Raw genomic sequence first — 24,147 nt, forward strand, 5'->3', positions numbered from 1 at the left:
ATACAGAGGAGGGAAAAAGAGAGGCAGAGGAGGTCTAAGAAAGAGAGGGAGGAAGAGGGTGAGCTTGAGTCGGTTAAAAATGGCAGAAAAAGGGAGATTGTTTGTTATAGAAGAATGGTTAGAAAGCGTAAGCAGAGTGAGTTGAAGACAGGAAGAGAAATGGAAATGAATGAGGGCGAAGTATCGGAGGTGGTTGGTGTGGTGAAGTTCTCGGAGCCCGAGGCTTGAACTGAGGGTCAGGATAAAGATGAGTCTGTGACAGTAGGAGTGGCATTTTTGTTAAAAGTGGACCCTTGCCATTCAGCTGATCCATTTGTGGTTTCAGGGTGGGTGAAAACAGAGTTGGGTGCCGTGGAATGGGTGAGGTAACCAGAGGTGGTCTTGTGATAATTGTTTGTGTTTCTACTAGTCAGAGGGAATAGGTGTTCTGCGTTAAAAGAATAGAGACAGGAGAGGTGAATTGTTTTGCTTTCAAGGAAAGGGAGCCATTGAGAGGAGTGATTACTGGTAAATGTGAAAGTTTACCAACTGAAAGAGAAGATTTCCGGTGTTTGTGATGCTCGTCATTTGGTGCAACACAGACAGGGTGGCGAGAGTGGTGAAACAGAAGAGTCATTTTCTGTCCTTTTAAGTTTTGATGTTGAGTCTTTGCCCGACAAAGTGATGTTAGGATATATAAGTTATCCCATATGAGCTTTTGTTCCGAATACATTACGTTGTTACAGGTGTCAAGCTTTTGGGCATGTGGCAGCAGTGTGTAGGAGGGAGGTTCCTAGGTGTGAGAAGTGTGCAGAAGGGCATGAGACAAAGGAATGTGTAGCATTGGGGAAAGTAGTGGTATGTGTTAATTGTAGGGGTGCCCATGGGGCTGGGGATCAGAAATGTCCCATGTGAGAGAGGCAGGTTGGGGTTTCCAGGGTTAGAGTAGTGCAGAAGTTCTCATATGCTGAGGCAGTGAAGAAAGTAGAGGAAGATGGGTCAAGGGGGAGGGATCCTGAGAGGAGTGGTGTGACTAGAAGATCTGTAGCAGTACAGAGGGATAAACCACGAGTGATATATGTTTCAGAAAGATAGGATTTTTTTTTTAGCATTTAAAGCAATGGTTATCAACTGTACTGCAGGGATGGAACGTAAGCCACAGAAAAATGAGGTGGTGGTGGCAGCTGCATAGAGGTTTTTGGGTGTGCGAGACTTGACGTCAGAAGAGTTACAGGGTGTGTTAAGTTGTGTTGTCCCATCCTTTCAGTCCTGAGGTAGGACTAAATAGATTTAAATAGTGGAGTAGGGTGGTGGGTTTTTAGTGAGTGTAGAGTTAGATGGTAGGGTATTTGTTTATTATTATTTTCGCGCAAAGTATAAGGGTGTTATACTCCAGTCTAGTAGGTGGCTAATGCAACATTTATTGGATGCCAACCGCCGTTAGACCTCATCGACGAAGAAGAACGTGTAGCAAAGATTTTTATAACTAATCCAAGATAGATCACTGCTTGTCGTTTCCGATAGAAACAAATGAGTCATAGTGGGCAGAACAAGCAAAGGAGGTGGGCAGAGTCTAGCACAAGCTACCAAGATCCTATTGGCACGTTCTAGAAAATATTTGCATGTTTCAGTTGGTCAACGCCTACTCTGTGAAGTGCCCGTGTGCACTACCTAAATTCACCTTTGCACTCCTAAACAATGCTATGTTTTAAAACTTTGGCAAAGTCTACAAAACTTTGTCCACTCTGTTCATAAAATATTCTAGTTTTAAATACATAAAACTTTATTGAGATCAAATTATTCATCGATGAGAAAATGTGCATAATGTCGGTCAAAATCCATCTCGTTCCATCTTCTCCCACTGCCGGCCATAGTTACTTGTGATTGGAAACGCCAAGCGGATGCTTCACATTTTTACATCCGTTAAAATATCAGTGTCATTATTCTATCTGTGCATGGTGTTTCTTCTCGGATGTGACGTGTGAGGGTTGACTGTCAACATGTAAGATGGCGGCCCACCACAGACAGAATGCCGCTGGGCGAAGGAAAGTACAGGTCAATTGATATTTCTGTAATACAACTCTGTATACATGAAAATGCACACTATTCCAAATAGTGTGACAATGTGCACCACTAATCTTGGAAAGACGATGCAAATTGCAATCCAAGAATGCGTATCTCGTTACTGTTGACTCATCTCAAGCTAGTTAACGTACATGCTAGTTAGCTAACATGCTAAACACACGATTTGAAGCATGATTTGCTCGAACAAAGTAACATAATGAACTTGAGTTGTGCGACAATTTTATGTAATCATTGTTGCATTTCTTGGGGTATGTGTAAATTGTCATTGAATTGATAATTGCGATTCTAACATGTTAGCTGGCTCCCAAGTGGCGCAGTGGTCTACGGCACTGCATCTCAGCTAGAGGCGTCACTACAGACAACCTAGTTCGAATCCAGACTATCACAACCGGCCGTGATTGGGAGTCCCATAGGGCGGCGCACAATTGGCCCAGCGTCGTCTGAGTTTGGCCGGTGTAGGCCATCATTGTAAATAAAATTGTGTTCTTAACTGACTTGCCTAACAAAATAAAGGTAATTAAAAAAGCTGTGTTAGCTAGCTAACGTTAGCTAGGATCTTGAAACGTTAGCCTGTAGCTTACAAGCTAGCTAATGATGCGGACTGATCCTCGATGAACTAGCTGGATAAGTTGATGTAATGCATAAGTGAATGTAATGTAGTCATGGAGCCTCAGCCAACTTATAAACACACTGTATATAGATGTTTCTATTGTGTTATTGACTGTACGTTTGTTTATGTGTAACTCTTTGTGGTTGTTTGTGTCGCACTGCTTTGCTTTATCTTGCCCAGGTCGCAGTTGAAAATGAGAAACTTGTTCTCAACTGGCCTACCTGGTTAAATAAAGGTCAAATTAAAAACTTTTGGCCAAAGCGTTAGTCACGCATGCGCCAATGCTATAGCAGGGGTGTGTTCAGGCTATTATTGAACCTCCAACATTATTTGCAGGTATCTTATGTGATAAGAGACGAGGTGGAGAAGTACAATCGCAATGGGGTGAATGCTCTTCAGCTGGACCCTGCACTGAACCGGCTCTTCACGGCTGGAAGAGACTCTATCATCAGGATATGGAGTGTCAACCAGCACAAGGTACTGTATTGTGTCCCAGTCATCCTTTGATAAATCCTAATATTAGCATATCCCCATCCTAACTCTTTGTGAGCTGGTTTCCTGAAAAATCTCCATCGAATGTGTTTTAAGACCACGATTAGGCTTAATCTGTGTTTGGGAAACCAGCCATGTCACCACTTATGTTTAGTGAATGTTATTTTACCATAGCAGGACTCTTACATCGCTTCCATGGAGCACCATACAGACTGGGTCAATGACATCGTCCTCTGTTGCAATGGAAAGACATGTGAGTATTGTTATGTTCCCCAGCAAGAAACCAAAAATTGTCACTCAAACAGAAGGGGGAACTAACACACTAACAACCAAAACAGGTGGGGTTCTAAGTAAATAGGTAGCCTGCATGAGCGAGCAGGAGCCTATCTCCTGTTTCTGTAGAGTGAACCAGAACAGCTCATAGGAGCAGAAGCCTATCTCCTGTTTCTGTAGAGTGAACCAGAACAGCTCATAGGAGCAGAAGCCTATCTCCTGTTTCTGTAGAGTGAACCAGAACAGCTCATAGGAGCAGAAGCCTATCTCCTGTTTCTGTAGAGTGAACCAGAACAGCTCATAGGAGCAGAAGCCTATCTCCTGTTTCTGTAGAGTGAACCAGAACAGCTCATAGGAGCAGAAGCCTATCTCCTGTTTCTGTAGAGTGAACCAGAACAGCTCATAGGAGCAGAAGCCTATCTCCTGTTTCTGTAGCGTGAAGCAGCTTAATGTACAAGTACACCCCCTGAACAGGACGCTAGTCTTTCGCAGGGCCTTACCCCCCCATCTATCTTACCCCCCCATCTATCTCCTTAATGCTGAGTGCCAAACAGAGACGCATCAAATCAAACTTTATTAGTCACATGCACCGAATACAAAAAGTGTAGACTTTACCGTGAAATGCTTACTTACAAGCCCTTAACCAACAGTGCAGTTCAAGAAGATTTAAGAAAATATTTACCAAGTATACTAAAATAATAATAACGAGGTTATATACAGGGGGCACCGGTACCGAGTCAGTGTGTGGGGGTACAGATTAGTTGAGGTAATTTGTACATGTAGGTGGGGGTGAAGTGACTATGCGTAGATAATAAACAGCGAGTAGCAGTAGTGTACAAAAGGGAGGGGTCAATGTAAATTGTCCGGTGGCGATTTTATTAATTGTTCAGCAGTCTTATGGCTTGGGGGTAGAAGCTGTTGAGGAGCCTTTTGGTCCTAGACTTGGTCCCAATTTTACGGTCTTTGGTATGCCTCAGCCAGGGATTGAACTCCCAACCTTCCGATTTCTGGGCGGACACTAACCACAAGGCCACTGACTTGGTCGGGGTTATGAAGACACTCGTGGTGACTACTGAAAGTTGCCTAGCAACAACAACTGGGACCTAATACACCCATCATGAGCCCACTAAATTTGCCAAAGAGGCAAATAAAATAAAAACCTACCCCAAACTTAAAGACAGGAAGAAAACCAAAAGGTGGAGCAAAATGAAACCAGTTAAGATCAGATAAAATAACGTTTTTTAATAAAATAAAAAAATCGAATATGGAGCGCAAACTAAAGGTGCTAACCCTTCACATCTCTTAAGAGCACCGGAGCACTGGGCCAGCCACTCTTAAATATCACATACTGACTAACGAGGTGGCACCAATCGGTGTGCCCCACGTGCTAACGTCCAACCTTAAAATAGAAATAGAAAAACCCAAAGTCTGTAACAGTATTGAACACCGCATAGCTTGTAGCAACATCCCAAACTACGACAGTCATTCTATCATTATCAGTAGCCTAATGTATTAGAAACATTCTGTTTTTATAATTCACTTTTTTTATTTTTTATTCTTTCTTCAAGTGATATCTGCTTCATCAGACACCACAGTGAAAGTGTGGAACGCACAGAAAGGATTCTGCATGTCAACGTTACGGACTCACAAGGTGCTTCTTCTTTTTTTTACACTCAATATTTGGGCTTTTGTGGTTCAGAAATATGTCTATTTACAGGATACTGTTCTGCTGTGGAATTGTGCATATTTTTAAACAGTATAATGGAGCTTTCCTATTTGAAAGAAGAAGGACAAAGTGATGTTGTATTTCCCCCTGGCAGGACTATGTGAAGACCACAAAGTGATGTTGTATTTCCCCCTGGCAGGACTATGTGAAGACCACAAAGTGATGTTGTATTTCCCCCTGGCAGGACTGTGTGAAGGCCACAAAGTGATGTTGTATTTCCCCCTGGCAGGACTGTGTGAAGGCCACAAAGTGATGTTGTATTTCCCCCTGGCAGGACTATGTGAAGACCACAAAGTGATGTTGTATTTCCCCCTGGCAGGACTGTGTGAAGGCCACAAAGTGATGTTGTATTTCCCCCTGGCAGGACTATGTGAAGACCACAAAGTGATGTTGTATTTCCCCCTGGCAGGACTGTGTGAAGGCCACAAAGTGATGTTGTATTTCCCCCTGGCAGGACTATGTGAAGGCATTGGCATATGCTAAAGACAAGGAGCTGGTGGCGTCAGCAGGGCTAGACAGACAGATCTTCCTGTGGGATGTCAACACACTAACAGCACTGACTGCCTCCAACAACACTGTCACCAGTAAATTTATTTTATTGATTTCTACAATATTTAGAAGTTGAGTCCCATTGAGTTTAAAAACATCTCCACAGGCCGGTTTCGTAGACGCAGATGAAGCCTAGTCCAGGACTAAATAGCATTCTCAATGAAAATTCGCCATTGAAAGACGTTTTTGGTCCAGGACTAGACTTTATTTGTGTCTGGAGAACAGGTATTTGTTGAGGCAGAAATCAAGCTTTTATACCGCAAAGCCTTTTATTTTGCGATGCAGTACGTGCCCTTAAAATAATGTTTTTACAAACACAAACCTGTGCGCTGACTGTTGGAATCTACCCGTTGTGTGTGTGTGTGTGTGTGACAGCGTCGTCCCTCAGTGGGAACAAAGACTCCATCTACAGCTTGGCTATGAACCAGATGGGGACAGTCATCGTGTCTGGCTCCACTGAAAAGGTTAGAGGGCAACATTTTAGTCACTTTTTTTTGCCAGGTTAAAGTTCATGTTTTATTTAAATTAATACAATTTTATTTTATGTCTACAGTTTTTAAGGCAGTGCCTTTTGAAAGGTCACCTTTATTTTCAATGCACACGTTGTATTGCATATTTGTAGACAGTTGTTGTTGGGTTTTAAAGGTTGTTGTCTCTTCAATCTGTTGACGTTTCATCAGGTCCTGAGAGTATGGGACCCTAGGACGTGTGCTAAGCTGATGAAGCTGAAAGGCCACTCCGACAACGTCAAGTCACTGTTGCTGAACAGGGACGGCACACAGGTAAGGTATATCTCAAATCAGCACAGATAATACATGTTCAGAAAATGCTTATAAAAAAACCGAAGTGAAACGTAAGAGGTTCTACCAGATCTTGGTCCGAAAATAATGAGTATTTTCCTTTTCCGTCTCTACATTTTTGCTACATTGTATCTGACCCTCTCTTACATGAACCCTTTCTGTTTGGTTGTCCATCAGTCTAACTCTCCTCTCTCTGTGGGTCCCAGTGTCTATCAGGCAGCTCAGATGGGACCATCAGGTTGTGGTCTCTGGGGCAGCAGAGATGTATTGCTACGTATCGGGTCCACGACGAGGGAGTGTGGGCCCTGCAGGTGAACGAAGCCTTCACACACATCTACTCTGGAGGCAGAGACAAGAAGGTCTTCTGCACCGACCTGAGGAACCCTGATATCAGAGTACTCATCTGTGAGGAGAAGGCCCCTGTACTGAAGGTAAGGGCATGGGACTGGTTGTTGTTAATTATATCTGCCATTTAGAAGATGCTTTAATTAATCCAAAGTGACTTACAGTCGTGCGTACATTTCTACATACGGGTGGTCCCGGGAATCGAACCCAGTATCCTTGTGTTGCAAGCACCATGCTCTACCGTGTGTATGTGTTAGCCCCTGTCAGACCCAGGTTAACTATCCCTCTCCTCCTCAGATGGAACTGGACAGGACAGCTGACCCTCCTCCTGTTATCTGGGTCTCCACCACCAAGTCATCTGTTAACAAATGGGTAAACAATAAGTATGCCATGTCTTCCGATGCCCTCAGAGATCATTCTAGGGCTTTCTACTACTCGTCGGGGGTTGGGGTCAATTCAGTTTTCTTTATCTTTAAAAAAGAAAAAAAAAAGATTTCTTAATTAATTTCTGTTTTTGTTGCAGTGTCTAAAGGGAATCCACAACTTCCGGGCATCTGGGGATTATGACAATGACATCATCACTCCCCTGACCCCACTGTGTACAACGCCTGAACAGGTCATCAAAGGTACGGCTACGTTAGTGGGTGTGGAGTGATCTACCTTACTGGATGTAGTTTCACATGAATCTTAGTGCAAGCTGATTGATATCCTCACTCAAATAGATCCTCATTGTTTTTAACTATCTCTTACTGAATGCAGTGGTTGTGAGGAGAGGCAGAAGTGACCCTAGTTTCTAACCATGAACTAGGCTTGGGCGAGGGAATACCAGGGTATTTCAAAATACCGATGGTATGATTTTCAATACCCCAAAAAAGAAGTGTGTGTCTGTCTATATAAGTTGACATACTCCTTAGCCAAATACATTTAAACTCAGTTTTTCACAATTCCTGACATTTAATCCTAGTAAAAATCCCCTGTCTTAGGTCAGTTAGGATCATCACTTTATTTTAAAACTGAAATGTCAGAATAATAGTAGAGAGAATGATTTATTTCAGCTTTTATTTCTTTCATCACATTCCCAGTGGGTCAGAAGTTTACATACACTCAATTAGTATTTGGTAGCATTGACTTTAACGTGGGTCAAATGTTTCGGGTAACCTTCCACAAGCTCCCCACAATAAGTTGGGTAAATGTTGGCCCATACCTCCTGACAGCTGGTGTAACTGAGTCAGGTTTGTAGGCCTCCTTGCTCGCACACGCTTTTTCAGTTCTGCCTACAAATTGTCTATAGGATTGAGGTCAGGGCTTTGTGATGGCCACTCCAATACCTTGTCTTTGTTTTTCCTTAAGCCATTTTGCCACAACTTTGGAAGTATGCTTGGGGTCATTGTTCATTTGGAAGACCCATTTGCGACCAAGCTTTAACTTCCTGACTGATGTCTTGAGATGTTGCTTCAATATATCCACATAATTTTACTCCCTCATGATGCCATCTATTTTGTGAAGTGCACCAGTCCCTCCTGCAGCAAAGCACCCCCACAACATGATGCTGCCACCCCCGTGATTCATGGTTGGGATGGTGTTCTTTGGCTTGCAAGCCTCCCCCTTTTCCCTCCAAACATAACATTGGTCATTATGGCCAAACGGTTCTATTTTTGTTTCATCAGACCAGAGGACATTTCTCCAAAAAGTACGATCTTTGTCCTCATGTACAGTTGGAAACCGTAGTCTGTTTTTTTTATGGCGGTTTTGGAGCAGTGGCTTCTTCCTTGCTGAGCGGCCTTTCAGGTTACGTTGATATAGGACTCGTTTTACTGTGGATATAGATACTTTTGTACCTGTTTCCTCCAGCATCTTCACAAGGTCCTTTGCTGTTGTTCTGGGGTTGATTTGCACTTTTTGCACCAAAGTACGTTCATCTCTAGGAGACAGAACACGTCTCCTTCCTGAGCGGTATGACGGCTGCGTGGTCCCATGGCGTTTATACTTGCGTACTATTGTTTGTACAGATGAACGTGGTACCTTCAGGGGTTTGGAAATTGCTCCCAAGGATGAACCAGACTTGTAGACCTCCACAATTATTTTTTCTGAGGTCTTGGCTGATTTCTTTAGATTTTCCCATGATGTCAAGCAAAGAGGCACTGAGTTTGAATGTAGGCCTTGAAATACATTCACAGGTACACCTCCAATTGACTCAAATTATGTCAATTAGCCTATCAGAAGCTTCTACAGCCATGATGTAATTTTCTGGAACTTTCCAGGCTGTTTAAAGGCACGGTCAACTTAGTGTATGTAATCTTCTGATCCACTGGAATTGTGATACAGTGAATTGTAATTGAAATAATCTGTCTGTAAACAATTGTTGGAAAAATGACTTGTGTCATGCACAAAGTAGATGTCCTAACCGACATGCCAAAACTATAGTTTGCTAACAATACATTTGTGGAGTGGTTTGAAAAACGAGTTTTAATGACTCCAACCTAAGTGTATGTAAGCTTCCGACTTCAACTGTACACACACACACACACACACACACACACACACACACACACACACACACACACACACACACACACACACACACACACACACACACACACACACTACCGCTCAAAAGTTTGGTCAATTAGAAATGTCCTTGTTTTTGAAAGAAATGCAACAACAAAAAAATCCCATTAAAATAACATCAAATTGATCAGAAATACAGTGCAGACATTGTTAATGTTGTAAATGACTATTGTAGCTGGAAACAGCAGATTTTTTTTAAATGGAATATCTACAGGCGTACAGAGGCCCATTATCAGCAACCATCACTCCTGTGTTCCAATGGCACGTTGTGTTAGCTAATCCAAGTTTATCATTTTAAAAAGGCTAATTGATCAAACCCTTTTACAATTATGTTAGCACAGCTGAAAACTGTTGTGCTGATTAAAGAAGCAATAAAACTGGCTTTCTTTAGACTTGTTGAGTATCTGGAGCATCAGCATTTGTGGGTTCAATTACAGGCTCAAAATGTCCAGAAACAAAAAACTTTCTTCTGAAACTCGTCAGTCTATTCTTGTTCTAAGAATTGTAGGTTATTCCATGTGAGAAATTGCCAAGAAATTGAAAATCTGGTACAACGCTGTGTACTACTCCTTTCACAGAACAGCGCAAACTGGCTCTAACCAGAATAGAAAGAGTGGGAGGCCCCGGTGCACAACTGAGCAAGAGGACAAGGACATTAGTGTCTAGTTTGAGAAACAGACGCCTCTCAAGTCCTCAACTGGCAGCTTCATTAAATAGTACCCACAAAACACCAGTCTCAACATCAACAGTGAAGAGGCAACTCCGGGATGCTGGCATTCTAGGCAGAGTTGCAAAGAAAAAGCCATATCTCAGACTGGCCAATAAAAAGAAAACATTAAGATGGGCAAAAGAGCACAGACACTGGACAGAGGAACTCTGCCTAGAAGGCCAGCATCTCGGAGTCGCCTCTTCTCTGTTGACGTTGAGACTGGTGTTTTGCGGGTACTATTTAATGAAGCTGTCTGTTTCTCAAACTAGACACTCTTAATGTACTTGTTCTATGATAAAACATTTATTTTTACTAATTACTTTGGTAACCAGTTTATAATAGCAATAAGGCGCCTTGGGGATTTGATGTATGGTCAATATACCACGGCTAAGTGCTGTGTCCAGGCACTCAGCGTTGCGTCGTACATAAAAACAGCCCTTAGCCGCGGTATATTGGCCATATATCACACCTTCTCGGGCTTTATTGCTTAAATATATCACACACACAGTGCAGTGACTCCTTGACACTTTACAAAAATTATTTACGTTAAAGCCTTATTCTAAAATTGATTAAATTATCATTTTTCCCTCATCAATCTACAGGCGAAACCCCATAATGACAAAGCAAAATGTATTATTTTTGCTAAACAAATTGGGCAAATATATTAAAAATAAACAAATACCTTATTTACGTAAGTATTCAGACCCTTTGCTATGAGACTAGAAATTGAGCTCAGGTGCATCCTGTTTCCATTGATCATCCTTGAGATGTTTTTACAACTTAATTGGAGTCCACCTGTGGTAAATTCAATTGACTGGACATTATTTGGAAAGGCACACACCTGTCTATATAAACATCCCACAGTTGACAGTGCATGTCAGAGCAAAAACCAAGCCATGACGTCAAAGGAATTGACCGTAGGGCTCAGAGACAGGATTGTGTCGAGGCACAGATCTATCTGGGGAAGGGTACCAAAACATTTCTGCAGCATTGAAGGTCCCCAAGAACACAGCAGCCTCCATCATTCTTAAATGAAAGAAGTTTGGAACCACCAAGACTCTTCCTAGAGCTGGCCGCCCGCCCAAACTGAGCAATCAGGGGAGAATGGCCTTAGTCAGGGAGGTGACCAAGAACCCGATGGGGTGACGGTTCACCTTCCAACAGGACAACGGCCCTAAGCACACAGCTAAGACAATACAGGTGTGGCTTCGGGACAAGTCTCTGAATGTCCTTGAGTGGCCCAGCCAGAGCCCGGACTTGAACCCGACTGAACGTCTCTGGAGAAACCTGAAAATAGCTGTGCAGTGACGCTCCCCATCCAACCTGACAGAGCTTGAGAGGATCTGCAGAGAACAATGGGAGAAACACCAAATGCAGGTGTGCCAAGCTTGTATCATCATACCCAAGAAGACTCGAGGCTGTAATTGCTGCCAAAGGTGCTTCAACAAAGTACTGAGTAAAGGGTCTGAATACTTATGTAAATGTGATTTAAATGTATATATTTTTTATTTTAAATTAGCAAAAATTTCTACAAACCTGTTTTTGCTTTGTCATTATGGGATATTGTGTGTAGATTGATGAGGGGGAAAAACTATTTAATCAGTTTCAGAATAAGGCTGTAACCTGTTGGATTCTACATTTTGAACATTGAGATATTAAAGACATAGATCAGACGCATAGTATATAAAGGAGTGAGATCTGTAGAAAGACAGAGTGGCTGTGGAATGTTCTGGGTGGACAGGAGGAGATCACAGGATTGCTATAGGGGAAGCAGATGGACATCTGTGGATTAGGTGAAGGAGGGGTTGAGGTCAGGTCAGATCCCCTAAAGGGAGTAATAAGGGTTTACTATCCTCTTCCTGTGGAACCATAAGATGTAAGGATTGGAGAGGAGTGTCCAAAGTAGGGATATATATAGCCTCTGTATATACCTGTGATGGTGAGAAATGTTTTGTCTGAATACAGCTGTAACGACCCTTTTGGGAAGAATTAAACTTGGTTAAGCTTTTCTAGTGTCCGTGAGTTATTTACTCTGAAAAAATAAGAACCTAACAAAATATGGATAATGTCAAGGGGTCTGAGTACTTTCCAATGGCACTGTATTTAAAATAAAAACAATAGTGCCCCTTGTGTGCACATTTGGTAATATCATGTATGGGACAGAAGTGGTATGAAAATCTTAATACCGGCCAAACCTAGTCTTGCTGCTTGTATAGTCTTAGGAGTGGTCAAACGATAACTACTGTACATATTTGCTGTTGTAGGAGGGGCCAGTATAATTCAGTGTCACATTCTGAATGACAAGAGGCACATCGTCACCAAAGACACCAACAACAATGTTGCATTCTGGGACGTGCTGAAAGCCTGTAAGGGAGAGGACCTGGGGAAAGTAGAGTTTGATGAAGAAATCAAGAAGAGGTTCAAGCAGGTCTACGTCCCAAACTGGTTCTCTGTCGACCTCAAGACAGGGGTAGGTTTCTAGGTTTATAACTTAGTAATACTATACTTATTCAGTGGTTGAATAGGTGAAGCTAGCTAGATAAGATTGGTTGACGTTGTTGCTCTCTCCTGTGTGATGCTGGATAGATGCTGACCATCACGCTGGATGAGAGTGACTGCTTCGCTGCCTGGGTGTCTGCTAAGGATGCTGGCTTCTCAAGCTCCGATGGATCAGACCCAAAGTGTACGATTTTTAGGTTTTCATTTTTAATATAACTTCTTCAAACTGCATTTTTTTTTTCTTTAGCTTTGCAATGTTTGTGTGTATAGTGAACCTTGGTGGACTGCTACTTCAGGCCCTGCTAGAGTTTTGGCCCAGGACGCACATCAACCCCATGGATGAGGAGGAGAACGAGGTCAACCATGGTAAACAGGCCTTGTTGTTGTCAAAAACAGTGTTAACCTGAGATATGGCTGTAGACGGCTATAGTGTTAGACGTCCCATGTCGCAGGGTTAGGCCCAGAAAAAATGTCCATATACTCACTATTTCATCATGGTATAGGAGCAGTAAAAAAGAGATATAGTGACCTTTGACCTTGTCCAACCCCAGCAGCAGTGAATGGGGAGCAGGAGACGCGGGTGCAGAAGGGGAATGGGTACTTCCAGGTGCCTCCCCACACTCCAGTCATCTTCGGAGAGGCAGGAGGGAGGACTCTGTTCCGGTACATATCTCAATTTTACGAAACCCATAGCTAGCCTGCTAATATTGTTGCACTCTTAAGTCTAGGGGTCTTAGGCCTAGCTACATGGTCTGTAACCTGACTCATTATGTCTAGGGGTCTTAGGCCGAGCTACATGGTGTCGTGTCTGTGACTATCATTAAATGTGAAGACTGTTATTTTATCAAATAAATTCTCTGTGTAATTTAATTACGCGATTAAACTAATCATGTAACTTTAACTTCTTTGGGATAGGGGGTGGTATTTTGATGTCCGGATGAATAGCGTGCCCAAAGTAAACGGCCAGCTACTCAGGCCCAGAAGCTAGGATATGCTAGCTAGCTAAACTGAGTTTTTATGGATATAAAGAAGGACTTTATCGAACAAAAGGACCATTTGTAATGTAACTGGGACCTTTTGGAGTGCCAACAGAAGAAGATCTTCAAAGGTAAGGCATATATTATATCGCTATTTCTGACTTTCGTGTCGCAACTCCCTGGTTGAAAATGATTTGTTATGCATTTGTGTGCTGGGCGCTGTCCTCAGATAATCGCATGGTTTGCTTTCGCCGTGAAGCCTTTTTGGAATCTGACATGGCGGCTGGATTAGCAACAAGCTAAGCTTTATTTTGATGTATTGCATTTGTGATTTCATGAAAGTTAAATATTTATAGTAATTTAATTTGAATTTCGCACTCTGCAATTTCACCGGATGTTGGCCAGATGGGACGCTAGCGTCCCAATGATCCGCAAGAAGTCAATGAACTAGGAAGTCGGGCACCACGGAAAAATGGTTTTTATAGAGTGGCAATTTCCCGAATATAACTTTTCAGATATTTTCATATTTTATCGATTAGTCATTCTCATTAATGTATTATTACTACTTCATCAGTTCCATTACTGAACGTCACTAACCCTAGCCTAAATCATGAATCAGCGATATACACATTTCGTTAATTATTTATTTACTAACTAACTAAATAACCACACAGAATTACATAACAAACAAACAGTAGATATTTGGGTTACTACATGATACAAAGAAAAAGTCCCTAGCGGACAAAGCTGATATGACGACTTGGTAGACAAAGCAAAGGAGTGGGGACTGAGAGCAGGAAAGACAAAATGGATTCACTACACACAGTTGATAATTATATTAATTGAAATCCTTTGCACATGAATGGCCGTTCATTCGAGAATAAATTGCAATGTATATATTTACGCCTGTATGTCTTTGTTGGAATCGCCGGTCTGTCTGCTGGAGGTCAGTTCATCAGAGAGTCTCTGCTCACAATATACTTTGTGGTTGTAGTTTTCTGGGGTGTGGCCACTGACTAGTTTAGCTTTATATGAAAATCCATATTCTCATTTGGAAGGTTAACATCACATTACATCTTTTCACAAATAGTTTCATGTTTAATCACATACATTTCACAATATTTAGATGTAAACCTGACAGCTGGGAAATGTACACTTTAAGAGATACAGTTATGTGTTTCCTGTCCTTCATGAGATCACCAAGTGAAACACACTCGTCATGACTGTCCTTTAAGTGTCCACGGACCACTCCCACATTCTCAACAATAAAAATATTGTTTAATTATTCAAACTTTTGATGACCAAGGGTCTCTGTGTTCCACAGTTTACATCCCAACCTCGAACACTACAGAGCATAGGGGCAGCGTATGTTATGACCGACCATAAAACAGCCGGCTTCCCGCTCTCCCCCTCTACAAGAGAGAGCACGCTGTAGAGCGGACCCACTGTAACCTGATCCTTCAGATCGTCACAGGAGAGTTATGACAATGGTCTGTTTTTATTTTTTTATTTCACCTTTATTTAACCAGGTAGACTAGTTGAGAACAGGTTCTCATTTGCAACTGCGACCTGGCCAAGATGAAGAAAAGCAGTTCGACACATACAACAACACAGAGTTACACATGGAATAAACAAACATACAATCAATAATACAGTAGAAAAATCTATATACAGCATGTGCAAATGAGGTAGGATAAGAGCGGTAAGGCAATAAATAGGCCATGGTGGCGAAGTAATTACAATATAGCAATTAAACACTGGAATGGTAGTCTGTACCCTGACTCATGGGTCTTGAGTCTTATGGGTCTTAGGCCTAGCTACATGGTCTGTAACCTGACTCATTATGTCTAGGGGTCCTAGCTACATGGTCTGTAACCTGACTCATTATGTCTAGGGGTCCTAGCTACATGGTCTGTAACCTGACTCATTATGTCTAGGGGTCCTAGCTACATGGTCTGTAACCTGACTCATTATGTCTAGGGGTCCTAGCTACATGGTCTGTAACCTGACTCATTATGTCTAGGGGTCCTAGCTACATGGTCTGTAACCTGACTCATTATGTCTAGGGGTCCTAGCTACATGGTCTGTAACCTGACTCATTATGTCTAGGGGTCCTAGCTACATGGTCTGTAACCTGACTCATTATGTCTAGGGGTCCTAGCTACATGGTCTGTAACCTGACTCATTATGTCTAGGGGTCCTAGCTACATGGTCTGTAACCTGACTCATTATGTCTAGGGGTCCTAGCTACATGGTCTGTAACCTGACTCATTATGTCTAGGGGTCCTAGCTACATGGTCTGTAACCTGACTCATTATGTCTAGGGGTCCTAGCTACATGGTCTGTAACCTGACTCATTATGTCTAGGGGTCCTAGCTACATGGTCTGTAACCTGACTCATTATGTCTAGGGGTCCTAGCTACATGGTCTGTAACCTGACTCATTATGTCTAGGGGTCCTAGCTACATGGTCTGTAACCTGACTCATTATGTCTAGGGGTCCTAGCTACATGGTCTGTAACCTGACTCATTATGTCTAGGGGTCCTAGCTACATGGTCTGTAACCTGACTCATTATGTCTAGGGGTCCTAGCTACATGGTCTGTAACCTGACTCATTATGTCTAGGGGTCCTAGCTACATGGTCTGTAACCTGACTCATTATGTCTAGGGGTCCTAGCTACATGGTCTGTAACCTGACTCATTATGTCTAGGGTCCTAGCTACATGGTCTGTAACCTGACTCATTATGTCTAGGGGTCCTAGCTACATGGTCTGTAACCTGACTCATTATGTCTAGGGGTCCTAGCTACATGGTCTGTAACCTGACTCATTATGTCTAGGGGTCCTAGCTACATGGTCTGTAACCTGACTCATTATGTCTAGGGGTCCTAGCTACATGGTCTGTAACCTGACTCATTATGTCTAGGGGTCCTAGCTACATGGTCTGTAACCTGACTCATTATGTCTAGGGGTCCTAGCTACATGGTCTGTAACCTGACTCATTATGTCTAGGGGTCCTAGCTACATGGTCTGTAACCTGACTCATTATGTCTAGGGGTCCTAGTCCTAGCTACATGGTCTGTAAGCTGAATGAATGTGTGTATTTGTGAGAAATCAGTGTTTGAGGACCATGTTGGATGCAGGTGTGCCCAGGGAGACGACAAATTTACCGTAGGTTCAGAGCCAGCTCTGTCTTTACCCAGGCAGCGGCCTCGCGACCACCAAACCCAGGCAGCGGCCTCGCGACCACCAAACCCAGGCAGCGGCCTCGCAGCTCTGCCAGCTGGGACACTGACTGCTTCTACACTTGCATTGCTTGCTGTTTGGGGTTTTAGGCTGGGTTTCTGTACAGCACTTTGAGATATCAGCTGATGTAAGAAGGGCTATATAAATAAATTTGATTTGACGATCACCTGATGTGCTTATCAACCAGGCTCAGCATTTGGACAAGATTGCTGCTGCCCCCCTGGAGGAAGGGAGTGAAAAAGTGTAACCTGGGTAGTGTGTTTGTCTATGACCCCCCCCCCCCCCATATCATAACACTACTATTATATAAATACATTTGATTGAGGGATTATAGAGAGAACTTGGGAGCAAAATAAATTACGTCGAGGCTATATCATGCATGTGATCATTAATGAATCTGAGAATGAATCACTACTTGTGTTGCATCACCAGTTGGACACACAAAAAAACAATCCTGTTTGCAACGTTTATTTACTTCCCTGTTCTGTTCTTCCAATTCTCCAGCTGTTCTAATGTTGAGTCTCCTGTTTCAGACTGTTGTGTAGGGACTCGGGTGGGGAGACGGAGTCTATGTTACTGAATGAGACAGTCCCACAGTGGGTCATAGACATCACCGTGGACGTAAGTACCTTTTCAGTCTAACCTTGCTTTTACTCTTCTTGCCTCAAGACTTCACTTAATTGACATTTTGCCCTCTTTTTCTATGTCCTCCAGAAGAACATGCCGAAATTCAACAAGATCCCGTTCTACCTTCAACCCCACTCTTCTTCTGGAGCCAAGACACTGAAGAAGTAACATTTTGAGTTTCTCAGTTTCGGGTTTCTTCATGAGAAATCACTACATTCCACAAGTCCCTTTATTAATATTCGGCTTTGATGTTCTTACATGAATAAATCCTACACATACACACACACGATTTGACCTCTGCATATAAATGCACTGTCGACGTTTCCCGTCAGAGATCAAGATCCTACTTCCCTTGACACACATCCATTATTCCACTGTCTTTGTGTGTGTGTGTGTGTGTGTGTGTGTGTGTGTGTGTGTGTGTGTGTGTGTGTGTGTGTGTGTGTGTGTGTGTGTAGGGACCGTCTGTCTGCCAGTGACATGCTGCAGGTGAGGAAGGTGATGGAACACGTCTATGAGAAGATCATTAACCTGGATACTGAGTCCCAGACCACTGCTTCCTCCTTGGCAGCCAATGACAAGCCAGGAGAGACAGAGAAGGATGAGGACATGGCCCTCATGGCCGAGGAGAAGATTGAACTCATGTGTCAAGACCAGGTGGGAACCCTCCCTCTACTCCTTCTGTAGTTTGGGGAGGAATGATGAAACATCTTTGCTGTGTTAGTAAAGATTATGGACCTCAGTTGTTGAAGGAGAGTGTGTTATCTGTTGTGATTCTTAAGTATTTGAAAAAGTCCACTACTTGACAGCTTCACTTTTGATGGTGGTTTGGGCAATGTAGTTGGTTTCTTTGATGTTTATTTGTAGTTATTTTGGTTTAGTATAACATGTCATGTTACAGATTGCCGCGATGCTGATTTTGGTTTAGTTAAGTCATATTACAGCGTAATAATGACAGTGATGACTGAAATGCATATCCACCTGATCCACATCCTGGTTGATCTTCTCTGTTCTCCCACAGGTCCTGGACCCAAACATGGACCTGCGAACTGTCAAGCATTTTATCTGGAAGAGCGGAGGAGACTTGACGCTTCACTATAGGCAGAAATCTACGTGAGGCAGACACCTCATTTAAGGCATAAAGAGACAGTTTCTTCACACACTACCATCCTCCATCTTCAGCCCCAATGATTGGCTGGCCGTGAGAGGGTAGGCGTATCACCCACTATGTTTATCAGGGTCGTATTCATTAGACACCATATGGGAGAAACCATGGACTGAATCTGAATTTATCCAATAAGAATCACCCTTTTTTTTTTTTTCCCCATTTGCCGTTGCAGAATGTTTTGCTACGTTGTGTATTAATAAAATACAACCCAGACGATTGAGGAGACGTTTCCTCTGGCCATTTGAGGGATGTGGGTGACTTCGTATCATAGGAAACTCAACCGGACAGACCGGTGAAGCCCGGAGACTAGTTAGAGATTCATGATGAATGCGGTTCTTTCTGCAGACTGTGCTATAATGGAATCAAATATTTTATATAGCACTATGTAGGTTATTTAAAATAAATACAAAAAATGTCCTTTTGCTTTGTGATGTCATAGTAAAAAGGAATAGGTCTGGTGCAGTGGTAGTATGTCTTCATGTATATGTGCTGCTTTGTTCTTGTACATTCCAGAAACAGCCCTTTGCTCCTTCCTTCACCAATACTATGACTTAGTCCCAGTTCTCAACCCTTCTGCACTTGCACACTTTCTCGCATGTGTTTTTACAATGAAGGACACTTCTTCCATCCATTGCTTTACCCCAATCCTATGCTTTTAGATCCATGAAAGTGTATACTTCTGGGGAAAGAGAGGCTACATCCCGATTCTCCTATCTCTAGGACCTGGAGTTCCTCCTTACCATGTGACTTGACCAGGAGCAACTCTTGGCCCTAACTCTACCTACAGTATACCTGGACAGCCTGACAACTATTTACGCCAATCAATGTTCGTCCCTGACTATATTGTTGTTCATGGCTTAATTCTGTCAACCCGAAGGGTTGAATTTTTTTATTTTTCCTTATTTGTTTTGTAAATAACATGCTTTATGTGAATTCATGTTCTTTATTTTTCAGGATGCTATGTTTGAATTTTTTTATACAGTTTAACAAGTCAGAGAAATTAACTTTGATCAAAGGTTTTTGATTCAATGTTTTTTCTCTCTTCAGAATCCTGAGAAAAGCACACGATATCAAAAGGACAGATTTCCTAGCCTGGTCTCGGTTCTGTTTGTGCTGTCTAGCCAACTCATAACTGTCATTGTCGACAATGATCTGGGACCAGGCTACAGATTTTCAAGTATGTTTGTAGTTGTCTAAGCAATCGGGATACAAACAAGGTATTTCTTAAATCACACATTGAGCATGTGCATTTTGCATCTGGTGGACAAAGTTTACACATTTTAAAGTGAAATCTCCACCCACAGACTTGTTTTATGATCATGAACCAATATTCACATCTTCCAAGAGGGCTATTGTATAATGTTTCATATTGCTAGATAGTAATTGGTTCTAGAATGTTAGTTTGAAAAGTTAAAATTCTCAAACTACAGGGTTTATACATATAACTTAACTGCGTATCCAAATGTAAAACCATAGATTGGATGGGATGCACACTTACTTGGGACGAGTGAAATGACTAGTTTGAGTAAATTGTGTTTATTTTTAGTTTGTTATTGACTTGTTTTTCCCCCCCACAAGAAAGGTGTGTATCAGTAATGCATTACTATGGTGATGAGTTAAGAGGAAGCTCCAGTACAGGGGCTACACCATAGACATAGAATGACTTTCTATGGTGTAGACAGCAAGATGCCGTATCTTACAATATTTATATCCCCTGTTGGTTGTAACTACTGTTGGATGATGTAGTATATTTTGGGCTTTCAACAGCATATTAAATTTGAATGGTTTTAATAGACTGAAAGTATTGTATTTGTTTACTGTCTCTCACATTTCACCATTCTCCTGCTTATAATGTATTAATATCATGCAATAACATCAAAGTGCTGTACAGAAACCCAGCCTAAAACCCCAAACAGCAAGCAATGCAGGTGTAGAAGCACGTTGGCTAGGGAAAAACTCCCTAGAAAGGTCAGAACGTAGGAAGAAGCCTAGAGAGGAACCAGGCTATGAGGGGTGGCCAGTCCTCTTCTGGCTGTGCCGGGTAGAGATTATAACAGAACATGGCCAAGATGTTCAAATGTTCATAGATGACCAGCATGGTCACATAATAATAATCATAGTGGTTGTCGAGGGTGCAACAAGTCAGCACCTCAAGAGTAAATGTCAGATGGCTTTTCATAGCCGATCATTCAGATTGTCTCTACGAATCAAAACGTATTAATATCCTGCTACAACAAAACGTATTAATATCCTGCTACATCATAACGTATTAATACCCTGCTACAACATAACGTATTAATACCCTGCTACAACATAACGTATTAATACCCTGCTACAACATAACGTATTAATACCCTGCTACAACATAACGTATTAATACCCTGCTACAACATAACGTATTAATACCCTGCTACAACATAACGTATTAATACCCTGCTACAACATAACGTATTAATACCCTGCTACAACATAACGCATTAATATCCTGCTACAACATAACGTATTAATATCCTGCTACAACATAACGTATTAATACCACGCATTAACAAAACTTATTAATATCCTGCTACAACATAACGTATTAATACCACGCAATAACAAAACGTATTAATACCCTGCTACAACATAACGTATTAATATCCTGCTACAACATAACGTATTAATATCCTAACGTATTAATACCACGCAATAACAAAACGTATTAATACCCTGCTACAACAAAACTTATTAATACCCTGCTACAACAAAACTTATTAATATCCTGCTACAACATAACGTATTAATACCACGCAATAACAAAACGTATTAATATCCTGCTACAACATAACGTATTAATATCCTGCTACAACATAACGTATTAATATCCTGCTACAACATAACGTATTAATACCACGCAATAACAAAACGTATTAATATCCTGCTACAACATAACGTATTAATATCCTGCTACAACAAAACGTATTAATATCCTGCTACAACAAAACGTATTAATACCCTGCTACAACATAACGTATTAATACCCTGCTACAACGAAACGTATTAATATCATGCTACAACAAAACGTATTAATATCCTGCTACAACATAACGTATTAATATCCTGCTACAACAAAACGTATTAATATCCTGCTACAACAAAACGTATTAATACCCTGCTACAACATAACGTATTAATACCCTGCTACAACGAAACGTATTAATATCATGCTACAACAAAACGTATTAATATCCTGCTACAACATAACGTATTAATATCCTGCTACAACATAACGTATTAATATCCTGCTACAACATAACGTATTAATATCCTGCTACAACAAAACGTATTAATATCCTGCTACAACATAACGTATTAATATCCTGCTACAACATAACGTATTAATATCCTGCTACAACATAACGTATTAATATCCTGCTACATCATAACGTATTAATACCACGCAATAACATAACGTATTAATACCACGCAATAACATAACGTATTAATATCCTGCTACAACATAACGTATTAATATCCTGCTACAACATAACGTATTAATATCCTGCTACAACATAACGTATTAATATCCTGCTACAACATAACGTATTAATATCCTGCTACAACATAACGTATTAATATCCTGCTACAACATAACGTATTAATACCACGCAATAACAAAACGTATTAATATCCTGCTACAACATAACGTATTAATACCCTGCTACAACATAACGTATTAATACCCTGCTACAACATAACGTATTAATATCCTGCTACATCATAACGTATTAATATCATGCTACAACATAACGTATTAATATCATGCTATAACATTTAACATAATAACATGCTTTATCTTATAACGTATTAATGTCATGCAATGACATCTACCGTATTAATATCATGCTACAACATAACGTATTAATATCATGCTATAACATTTAACATAACATGCTATATCTTATAACGTATTAATGTCATGCAATGACATCTACCGTATTAATATCATGGAATAACGTCTACCCTATTAATATCATGGAATAACATTTAACAATGTCATGCTATGACATCTTATAACGTATTAATATCATGCTACAACATCTTAACGTATTAATATCATTCTATAAAATCTAACATTCATATAAAATCTAATCGTCACATGAGCTGAATACAACAGGCGTAGACCATACCGTGAAATGCTTACTGACAAGCCCTTAACAATGCAATTCAAGAAATAGTTAAGAAAATATTTACTGAATAAAAAAAAATACAAAATGTAAAAGTAACAAGAAAATTACATAACGAGGCTATATACAGGGGGTTCCGATACTGAGACAATGTCCGGGGGTACAGGTTAGTTGAGGTAATTTGTAAAGTGACTGTACATAGATTAAAAAACAGCGAGTAGCAGCACTGTAAAAACCAAGGGGGGGGGGGGGGGGGGTGAATGTAAATAGTCCAGGTGGCCATTTGATTTGAATTGTTCAGCAGACTTATGGCTTTGGAGTAGAAGCTGTTAAGGAGCCTTTTGGCCCTTTGCTTGGTGCTCCGGTAGCGCTTGCCGTGCGGTAGCAGAGAAAACAGTCTATGACTTGGGTGACTGGAGTCTGACAATCTTTTGGGCCTTCCTCTGCCTGGTATAGAGGTCCTGGATGTCAGGAAGCTTGACGGGCTGTACATGCTACTCTCTGTAGTGCCTTACAGTCAGATGCCGAGCAGTTGCCATACCAGGCGGTGATGCAACTGGTCAGGATGCTCTCGATGGTGCAGCTGTAGAACTTCTTGAGGATTTGGGGACCCATGTCAAATCTTTTGTCTTCTGAGAGGGTAAAGGTGTTATTGTGCCCTCTTCACAACAGTCTTGGTGTGTTTGGACCATGATAGTTCGTTGGTGATGTGGTCACCAAGGAACTTAACGCTCGACCCGCTCAAATTCAGCGATGTTAATGGGGGGGCTGTTCGGCCCACCTTTTCCTGTAGTCCACGATCAGCTCCTTTGTCTTGCTCACATTGAGCGAGAGGTTGTTGTCCTGGCACCAGGTCTCTGACCTCCTCCCTATAGGCGGTCTCATCGTTGTCGGTGATCAGGCCTACCATTGTTGTGTCGTGGGTAAACAGGGAGTACAGGAGGGGACTAAGCAAGCACCCCTGAGGGGCTTCAGTGTTGAGGATCAGCATGGCAGATGTGTTGTTGCCTACCCTTACCACCTGGGGGCGGCTCGTCAGGAAGTCCAGGATCCACTTGCAGAGGGAGGTGTTTAGTCCCATGGTCCTTAGCTTAGTGATGAGCTTTGTGGGCACTATGGTGTTTAACACAGAGCTGTAGTCAACGAACAGCATTCTCACATAGGTGTTCCTTTTGGCCAGGTGGTAAAGGGTAGTGTGGAGTGTGATTAAGTCATCTGTTAATCTATTGGCGTGGTATGTGAATTGGAGTGCGTCTAGGGTTTCCCGGCATGATGGTGTTGATGTGAGCCATGACCAGCCTTTCATTTAGGCAGGTTGCCTTCTTGGGC

At 41.7% G+C, this 24,147-nt stretch overlaps 1 protein-coding gene across 3 annotated transcripts; it reads left to right on the forward strand.

Moving 5' to 3' along the window:
• The first annotated feature begins 1,918 nt into the window (after positions 1–1,918).
• LOC106569799 (WD repeat-containing protein 48) lies at positions 1,919–20,453 on the forward strand. 3 transcript variants are annotated; one of them, XM_014141419.2, is made up of 18 exons: positions 1,919–2,034; positions 3,011–3,151; positions 3,341–3,419; positions 5,008–5,090; positions 5,620–5,749; positions 6,090–6,178; positions 6,395–6,496; positions 6,721–6,945; positions 7,157–7,231; positions 7,383–7,485; positions 12,401–12,606; positions 12,723–12,819; positions 12,906–13,001; positions 13,187–13,298; positions 17,391–17,478; positions 17,572–17,648; positions 17,943–18,141; positions 18,506–20,453. In XM_014141419.2, exons 1-18 carry the CDS (start codon positions 1,987–1,989, stop codon positions 18,599–18,601), a joined length of 2,046 nt encoding a protein of 681 aa, XP_013996894.1. In that variant the 5' UTR covers positions 1,919–1,986; the 3' UTR covers positions 18,602–20,453. The 3 variants fall into 3 exon arrangements, with proteins under 3 accessions (XP_013996894.1, XP_013996896.1, XP_013996895.1); XM_014141421.2 differs by having other exon boundaries at positions 13,190–13,298; XM_014141420.2 differs by having other exon boundaries at positions 3,344–3,419.
• Positions 20,454–24,147: the final 3,694 nt, after the last annotated feature.

Source organism: Salmo salar, chromosome 14 (genome assembly GCF_965601325.2).
Source record: "Salmo salar chromosome 14, fSalSal1, whole genome shotgun sequence".
Taxonomy (NCBI): Eukaryota; Metazoa; Chordata; class Actinopteri; order Salmoniformes; family Salmonidae; genus Salmo; species Salmo salar.

Bases quoted from the DNA above. Each gene is read 5' to 3' on its own strand.
- LOC106569799 (XM_014141419.2), top strand. From the start codon at position 1,987: ATGGCGGCCCACCACAGACAGAATGCCGCTGGGCGAAGGAAAGTACAG. The intron at 5,750-6,089 runs GTAAATTTATTT...TGTGTGTGACAG, and splicing joins CTCCAACAACACTGTCACCA to CGTCGTCCCTCAGTGGGAAC. The intron at 12,607-12,722 runs GTAGGTTTCTAG...GATGCTGGATAG, and splicing joins CTGTCGACCTCAAGACAGGG to ATGCTGACCATCACGCTGGA.